Genomic DNA, 9,658 nt, shown 5'->3' on the forward strand with positions numbered 1-9,658 from the left:
AGTCGCACCTGACTCATAGGGACCCCTCCTTGGGTTTCTGAAGCAGTATCACTACGGAAGTAGACTGCCCAGCCTTCTTTCCGAGGAGTGGCTGGTGGATTTGAACCACCAGCCTTCTGGTTAGCAATCAAGTTCCTTAGGCACTACGCTACCAGAGCTCCCATAAAAACAGCAAGTAAAGTGAAAATGGTGCTGGACATGGCATCAGAAGAGCTGGGTTCAAATCTTGACTTCACATCTGTTAGCTATGTCATCTTGGGCAAGATATTTAAACCAGAAGTCTTAGTTTGGTTATCTGTAAAATGGAGTAATAAAATCTGACAGGATTATTGTGAAAATTAAGTATAATAACTTACGTGCAATTATCTGGTCTGAATAAGTACTCAGTAAATGTGAAATGAATAAATGTGTTTTCCAAAGAGAGATGAGATCCTTGGAGAAGGGAGAAAATTAATGTGAGAAGACAGAGAGGAAGGTTCAAGAAGAGTGCTAGTACTGAAATACTTAAGGATGAAATTACATGATGTCTGGGATTTGTTTAAAAATAAAATAAGGTATGGGTAAATGTGAAACAATTGTTCATGAGTTGAATATTATTAAAGCTGATAGTGACTTCATGGGTATTTATTATATACTATTCTGTCTTCTTTTGATTGTGTTTACATTTTTCTAAAATAAAAAAAAAAGATGTTTTGAAAAAGAATCTTAACTAAAGCCAAAAGAGTATCCAAGAGGTATGCTTTAGAGGGTAACACTGTTTTTCTCCATCTTTGTTAATAATACTCTTTTTCTTCATTTTTGTTAATAACATGATGAACTTGCCTAGTTTGCTATTTGCATGTGAAGAATGTATGTAAACTTTACAGACGCTAAGTCATAGTGCCTAAGGCACTTGACTGCTAACCAGAAGGCTAGCGGTTCAAACCCACCAGCCACTCCAAGAAAGGAAGGTTGGGCAATCTACTTCCATAGTGATACTGTCTCAGAAACCCAAGGAGGGTCGCTATGTGTTGGGGTGACTCGACAGCACATAACAACAACAACAAGGAAGTAGATTACCCAATCTTCCTTCTGAGGAGTGGCTGGTGGGTTTGATCCACCAGCCTTCTGGTTAGCCCTCAAATGCCTTAGGCACTATGCCACCAGAGCTTCCTCTAAAGGAGTTTAGTTAACTAGAAATATTGCATAGATCTCACTCCATAGCATGTTTTAATGTGGATAGATTAAAAGATGAGTAAATTAAGTACTTGACAGCACACAACAACAACAACAACAACAAATTAAGTAGAATCAGTTTTTAAGAGTGAGAAAGAGGTCTGAGAGCAGAAATCTGTCTAGTTGTACGTACTAACTGTACTTAAATCCTTCTTCTTCTTGTTGTTATGTGCCATGGAGTCGGACCCGACTCATAGTGACCCTTCCTTGGGTTTCCAAGGCAGTATCACTACGGAAAGTAGATTGCCCAACCTTCCTTCTGAGGAGTGACTACCAGTCAAGTGCCTTAGGCACTGCGCTACCAGAGCTCCTACTTAAATACTTAAAAGTATTAAAAGATGAGTAAATTAAGTGGACTCAGTTTTTAAGAGTAAGAAAGAGGCCTAAAGGCAGAAATTTGCCTGGTTTTTAAGTACTGAAAGTTAAGTTATTATTTGATCAAGAAAACCAAATATGAAAACCAAGCCTATAACTTTATAAATGTTACATAGATTGAAGACAGTATAGGCTCTGCCTGACACCTCTACAATCTTACACAGCTTTACAGAGAAAAATAACAAATACTTACATATTTACATCAAGAATATCTTAGTATAAACCTTAAAAATATGTTCTAAAATCTCTACCAACCTTTTAAATTTTGTTGTTCTCTTGTATATTGAGGTTGGTTCTAAGCAAAATGATGAAGGAGGTGTATTTATCTTCAGTGTCCTTCTATTTTTCTTTTTTACCTATCCTTTTTCTCCACTCCTACAGACAATTAGTACTGTGCTACTAAGCCAGACTTTTCAGATATAAGGTGTTGTGTTGACCAGGAGCTTTTTTGTTTTGTTTTTAATGAGGACTCCAAGAAATAAACAATTCTACCACAGAGGATTCAGTCTTCAATAATAAAATTTCTGGGATTTGGGGTAGAGTTGAAGACAGAATTTTCAGTGAAAATCAAGATAAAGCCAGTCAAATTATGATGACTGTCTGCTTGAGGCAATAAATCATGAACTCAAATCCTACTCCACCTCTTACCAGTGTGTGGTGCTGTATAAGTCACATACCTGCTTTAATCCTCATTGTTTTATCTAAGAAATGGAGATAGAAACAGGAGCTATCTCTCAGAATTGTTGTAAGGATTAAGTGAGATGATGTATAAAAAGGCTTAACACAGAACCTGAGAGTGAGCCTTCAAAGAATATTGGATGTTTTATTCACCAAAGGCATCCTGAGCCTTTAGGTATTAATATTTACCATAGCTTCATAAATTAAAATAATGTGTCCCTTAAAGAAACATTTTATGCTGTATTTCAGATTTAATTAAAGTAATGTGAAACAAACTGAAATGTTTTAAAAGACCATTTAAGTTTTAAGTGGCTCTAAATCATAAAATGAAAACTTTGCTGATTATTTCTCTTTGAAAAACTGGTTATTCAAACATAAGTATTATATGTCAAAGACCTAACAATGGTAAAACTTTAGTCAAGTTACAAAGTTTTTTTTTCCCCTTCTTTTTTTGTAGCAAAGGAAACAAGTTTCTGACTCTCCTGTTATAAAAAACAAGTCTTGGAGGGAAAATAACAAGAAAGAGTGTTGGAGTTACCCCTCCACTAATCAAAAGATGAAATCTGATGGATTGGGAGCATCTGGACATTCATCAAGTAATAGAAATACTATAAATAAAACTTTGAAGCATGAAGATTTAAAAGAAAAGAATGGTACAAAAATAACACCTAAGGTTACAAAAGATTTAAAAACTGGGGAAAAAAATGTTTCTGGGAAGCCCAGAGCTATAATTAAACCCAAAACAGAAAACAGTGATAATGCAAAGTCAGAAAACATGTCTCCTGGGCAAGTTGTGGAAAGATCAGCAGCAGCATATGGACAGAAGAATTCATTAAATGGAAAAGGAGTGAAAAATCAGGAAGGGCAAATTACAGGTGCCAGACCCAAGATACTCTCTGGAAACTTAAATGTGCATGCCAAAGCAAAGCCTTTGAAGAAAGTAACAGGAAAAGAGTCTCCAGGCCTCAGCATCACTGGACCCTCTAGTAAATCTACCAATTCAAGTACAGAATTACTGATTTCAACTGAATATCTAGATGAACCAAAAGAAAATGGATCGATCAGAGGAGAGAAGCCATCAGATCATAACCTGTCTTTTTTTGATTCTCAAGGACAAACAGCAAAAACCACTGTGGGAAGTGTCAGAACTTCCACTGTAGGTGGGTTTTAGCACTCTAATTTTTGAAATAGCTCCTGATAGCTAAAGGTCCTAGAAAAAATGAACCTCTGTTTGGAATTTTATTTGTTTCAAATGCCAAAAGTGTTTCTGTATATTCATTCAAATTAAGGGAAACATAATTCCTCGTACTTTAACATTTAATTTTGTTTATAGTGTCTGAACAATGAATTTACACATAATTATTATGTATTTAGTATGTTCTATCTTGTGACTCAGTTTTTCTTAATTTATACCAGTAAAATCTCGACCTGTTTCAAGGGCTACCAATGGAACTCCCAATAAAAAAAGCATTCATGAACAAGAAACTAATATAAATGGCAGGTAGGTCTTCATTCAGTGTTTTAGTAAATACATGTTTGCTTTCTCTGGAAATTAATTTTATACTAACTAACTTCTAGCTAAATATTTTAAAAATATATTTTCTTCTCTGTTAAAAGAAATTTGTATATTTACACAATGGTATTTTTAAAACTATTTTCTTTTAAAAGAAATTGTATATTTATGCATAGTGATAGAAGAATACCTTAGATTACTCTTGTAGCACTTGATGATTCATTGCTTTATCAGACTTAATCTATACTTTTATAAACTTAAAAGACTTATGCACATATGGCTTTCTGCTTTCAGAAAAGAAATATAATTTTTATTTTTCCTTTGAAAAATAATTGTGTATTTCATGTGTGGGCCTTTTAAGAGGTCCCATTTTAGAATTTCAATGTAATATTGAATGCAAATCATTTTTCTTAGTGTGTTAAAGAAAGTCACTGGCAAAGGACCTAGTGATCCAGTACCACAGGCAGTTTTGAAGAAAAGAGGAAATGGCAATGGATGTGCTACAGGCCAGCACAGGACAAAGGGTACCCCATCTAATCTTGCTAAAAGCCAAGGTAAAACTGGAATAGTATTGGCTATCATGAATATTACTTATTTGTTTAAAGTGGATAAACAAACTCTGATTTGGAACCCTAGCAGCAAGTAAGCAAAATATAGCATGGTTTCACTCCTTTCACAATACAGAGATGAGATTTTATACTATTAATTTTCAAGTAGTTTGGTGTTTTGGGGTTAAGTTTGGTTGCTTTTATTGTCTATTGTGGGAGACATAATTGAGAGAGTCATTAATTTATCTGCATTTCTGGGCCTTTTATATATCATGTCTGTTTCTTGGAGGTTTCATTGATAACTATAGGAATTACATTTGCTAAAATAGAACTAAAGAGTGCTAAAAAAAAAAAAAGTAATGGTGTACTCTAGAAAGCTATATATAATACATAAGGATGGAGAATTTTTCCTCCAGACTTTGTACTGTTTCTATTGTTTTCTTTGTTTTAAGAAGGAAAAGAGTATTGAGCAGACTAGAACTGTCTCATAGGGTTTCCAAGGCTATAATTTTTATGGAAGCAGGCTGCCACATCTTTCTCCCTCACAGCATCTGGTGGGTTTGAACCTCTCACCTTCAGTCTTGCTTAACCACTACACCTCTAGGACCCTTATTATCATACCACTAACCCCTAATCAAGGAACTGTGGTGGCACAGTGGTTAAAGCTTTTGGCTGCTAGTTGAAAGATCGGGGTTTCAACCCACCAGCTGGTCTGCGGGAGAAAGAAAAGGCAGTCTGTTTCTGTAAAGATTTACCATAGGGTTTGGAAACCCTATGAGGCAGTTCTCTGTTCTGTAGGATTGTTGTGAATTGAAAATCAACTTGATGACAATGGGTTTTTTTGGGTTAACTCCTAATCTGTAATTGCCCATTTGATTATAGAGATGTTACTATTTCATTAATTTTATTTTTTCTTAATTTAGAAATAAATACTGCATTTCATTCACAATTTAGAGTCTATATTGTGTTTTTGAACTCTCTTTTCTTAGGATCTCAAGGAGAGTCACCAAATTCACTAAAATCTTCAGTCTCCTCAAGGCAGTCTGAAGAAAATGTGAGAAAGGTGGATCACAATGCAACTACAGATAAACAAACACCTAAGAGAAAAACTGTCAAGCAGGGACACACAACTTTGCCTAAGGTTAATGCAAAAATAGTGACAATGCCTAAAAGCCTAAGTCAGTCAAAGAAAGGGGAAACTTTGAATAATAAAGATGCAAAACAGAAAATACTTCCTGGACAGGTTACCTCGAAGACTCAATCTTCTCAAAGACCTTTAAAAAGTGAAACACCTGTCCAAAAAAGTATGCTTCGTGATGTACATGATAATAATAAGAGCAGTGTATCAGAACAGAAGTCTTACAAAGCTCTAATTAATTTTACACCTGAGATCAGTGGTACAGAAGCATCTCATTCTTTATGTAAACCCGATCCACAAAAGCCATTAAACAAGCAAGGAAAAGAGAAGATGGTAGTAGAGTGCCAAAATATTTCAAAACTGGATAAATTAGTAAAACGTGAACTGGAATCAAAACAAATTTGTTCAGATAAAAGTGAAACAAAGTTTCCTGATCACAAAGAAACAGATAAGTACCATGCAGCTAAAATACATTCTCATTCTGATGGGAGTGATAATGTAGATTTTAAATATCTTAGTACCACTGCCCTAAAATCCATGATTACAAATCCAAATGAAAACTCCTTGCACTCTAATCTAGCCTGTGATTTAGACTCAACAAAAGAAGAGCAAATCCATTTAATACCAGAGAGGGAGAACCAAATAGACAGAAAAGATACAAAGCAAAAATCAACCATTAAAGGTGTGAAAGATTTTTTACCTTCTGTTCCTGAAAGGACAAATGCTACTTTAAATTCTGTTCAAAATGACAGAAAATGCAAAATTCATGTAGAAGGACTGACAATTCCTACTCAGTTTTCTGATGACTCTGCTACAAACAGAGACAAACATGCTATAGTAGGTTCAGATATTTCTTCTAAATGTTGTTCAGGACAAATATCAGGAAAAAGTTCTCCTAAAGATTTGGAAACCACAGAAACTCCAGAGAACCATGAGACATTAGAAGCTCCATTCATGGGTCCCTGGAGTTTGAGATCCAGTGTTCATCAGAGAGAGAGTCCCGAATCTGATACTGGCAGCGCTACCACATCTTCTGATGACATAAAGCCCAGATCTGAAGATTATGATGCTGGAGGGTCTCAGGATGATGATGGCTCAAATGACAGAGGTGTTTCTAAATGTGGCACTATGCTGTGCCACGATTTTCTTGGAAGAAGTAGCAGTGATACCAGCACTCCTGAAGAATTAAAAATATATGATAGTAATTTAAGAATTGAAGTAAAAATGAAAAAGCAAAGTAGCAATGATCTTTTCCAAGTAAATTCCACAAGTGATGATGAGATTCCTAGGAAAAGGCCAGACATTTGGTCTCGTTCTGCAATAGTCCACCCTAGGGAGAAAGAAAATACTCTGCGAGGCAGTGTCCAGTGTGCTCAGGAAATAGATCAAATTTCTTCCTCAGCAGATGAAACAGAAGATGAAAGGTCTGAAACGGAAAATGTTGCAGAAAGTTTTCCTACATCTGACCAAGCTCCTCAGCAGTTTCAGGGAATAATTAATTTAGCTTTTGAAGATGCAGCTGAAAATGAAAGTCATGAGTTTTCTGCAAGTAAAAAATTTAAAAGATCAGTTTTACTTTCAGTTGATGAATGTGAAGAGCTGGGGTCTGATGAAGGGGAAGTTCACACTTCCTTGCCATCTTCAATAGATTGTCTTTCACCTTCTGATGTTTTTGATGGCGTTTCTCATTCACATCATGAAAGGACCTGCTATTCCAGATGCTTGCCAGAAAGTCACAATAGTATTTTAGAATGTAAGCAAGATAAAGGCAATAGTGTACATAAAAATGAAAGCCCTCTCTTGGGTCATAGCATTGACTCTTCAAGAAAAGATCACCACAGTGCTTCAGCCACAGAAAAAAGGAACACAGTAGATGTCCTGTCCAAAGGAGGCAAACAGCTTCTTCCAGAAGATTCAAAAGTTAACATTGGGAGTGATCAAAATAATGACTTTCAGCAATGCAGCAAACTTTCAGATAGTGATATAAAAAATCAAGAAAGACCCTGTCATTTGGAGCTTCACCAGAGAGAACTCAGTTCTGACATACCAAAGAACAGCTCTACAAAATCTATAGACTCCTATCGGAGTCAAGTTCTGCCTCAGGAAGGTCAAGTGAAAGAGAGCCATCCCACAGCTACCGAAAAAGCCAATATTGCTTTAACTGCAGGTAATGTACAGAAATAGAAATGCTAAAATGAAAATGAGTTTATAGAATTTTAAAGTTGTATCCAGCCCTGAATATTATATTTTAGTTAGGTAGGTTAATTACTTACTTAAGCAAAGGAAAACTTAAGTTTCTTAATAATAGGAAAATTAGCTAGTTATTCTTTATTGTTCACTTAAAATCCTAATGAAGAATTAATATCTGGTAAAAAAAAAATTTGGTTGTCTACTACTATATAGAGCTAATGTGAGAGATTTTACATGAAGGAATAAAGAAAATAAGTTAATTTGCTATCATTTATTTATGTCAGATTTAACATTTAGGAATTCTTGATTATTAGAAATTTTATTATTCATTGGATATGATCTATGGACTATGTTAGAATATATCTAAGAGGGCTGTGCAATAACTATAGGAATGTGTAACTAAAATCACTGAACTATTTTAACAACTAGATTAGTTACTACAATTTATATACAGTTTACAGAGATCAAGACTTTTAGGAGCACTATAATTATATTCTGAAGTTTTCAAGTGAAAAGATAAATTTCCTAAAAGAGATTATATTTAGAAGCAATTATTATTTGTGAAAAAAGCCCAGGCTTATTGCATATGTTTAGATGATTTCCTGTCTAATTGTTTTATGTTTGTCTTCCTTATTACAGTCATTTGAACCAATGACCCAAATTTAAAATATGCAGTAGTGGCTGACTGAGTAGCTATTGTTTATCAGGACTACAAAAAATACTGATCAATAGTCCCTGTTCAGCAGATCAAAAGAATAGGGAGATCTTCAAAAGTTGTACTTTTGTTTGTTTGTTTGTCCTTGCTTGCATCCTCCTTTGCATGTGCAATATACAGATAAGCCTTTTGATAAAATGTATTTATTCTCCCTTTTGGAACTGACTTACTTTAAAAGTCACCATGATATAACCATGTCCTTTTTCTTTTTAAGTTTATATTATAGTGAAGTAGATATATGTCTGCATTCTGTGTTTATGTTTAAATAATTTATGTTGTTTTCTGTATCACAAGTTTTCAATTAAAATATGGAAAATTATGGTTAGTTTCCTATATGATTTTGCTGCTAAATAGTACCCTTGAGTTGTTTTTTTTTTAACATAGAAAAAGAATTGCCTCAAGAATCTCATCAATTTTGTATAAATGTTGTTTTTCCCATTATATGTTTTTTTTTTAATTATTACTGTTATATTGTGTTAATATTGTTCTACAAAACTCTGAGGGGCAACAACATGTGCAATTTTTACATTGTGTAGTATTATGAATTATTTCAGGAGACATAGATGATTGTGACACACTGGCACAAACCTGCATGTATGACCATCGGCCTTCAAAAACCCTTTCTCCAATATATGAGATGGATGTAATAGAAGCTTTTGAGCAGAAAATGGACTCAGAATCACACATTATGGACATAGATTTTGAAGATAATCAACACTTTGCAAAACAAGATTGGACACTACTAAAGCAACTGCTCTCCGAAGAGGATTCAAACTTGAACATTACAAATTCTGTTCCTGAAGACTTAAATCTAGCACAGTACCTTATCAATCAGACACTACTTTTAGCACGAGACAGCTCAAAACCTCAGGGTAAAGCACATGTTGACACTTTGAACAGATGGAGCGAACTATCATCTCCACTTGATTCCTCAGCAAGCATCACCATGGCTAGTTTTTCCTCTGAAGATTGTTCACCCCAAGGGGAATGGACAATTCTGGAACTGGAAACTCAGCATTAAGAGTGTTACATTTTTGGAAAATTTTAAACTATGCCACCTTTTTATTTTTTGATGCTTATATCCACATGATAATTACATTAGCCAGACACAGACTGTCCTTAATATTGAGGGAGTCTTTGCAATTACAGTTTATTTATTAATATGATATCACATGTAGAAAAAAGTGTTTTCTAAAATTTTTGAGCATGTTTTCTATAATTATTAGAGGAATTATAAGACTTATAAGGAAACCGTAGCTTTGGTTTTTCTTTTCCTAACTAATCAT

The 9,658-nt window shown here is 34.6% G+C and overlaps 1 protein-coding gene across 1 annotated transcript in view; it reads left to right on the top strand.

Annotated features, from left to right (window-relative positions):
* The window catches only part of BTBD8 (BTB domain containing 8), a 172,512-nt gene extending 163,119 nt beyond the window's left edge, over window positions 1–9,393 (top strand). The window contains exons 15-19 of the mRNA XM_042780309.1: window positions 2,726–3,428; window positions 3,685–3,769; window positions 4,196–4,335; window positions 5,319–7,634; window positions 8,927–9,393. Coding sequence (XP_042636243.1) covers window positions 2,726–3,428; window positions 3,685–3,769; window positions 4,196–4,335; window positions 5,319–7,634; window positions 8,927–9,393 — 3,711 coding nt within the window. The remainder of the gene's footprint in view (window positions 1–2,725; window positions 3,429–3,684; window positions 3,770–4,195; window positions 4,336–5,318; window positions 7,635–8,926) is intronic.
* Window positions 9,394–9,658: the final 265 nt, after the last annotated feature.

The sequence above is a fragment of the Orycteropus afer genome, unplaced genomic scaffold (genome assembly GCF_000298275.1).
Source record: "Orycteropus afer afer isolate SDZICR_OR568_19922 unplaced genomic scaffold, OryAfe1.0 scaffold00033, whole genome shotgun sequence".
NCBI lineage: Eukaryota > Metazoa > Chordata > Mammalia > Tubulidentata > Orycteropodidae > Orycteropus > Orycteropus afer.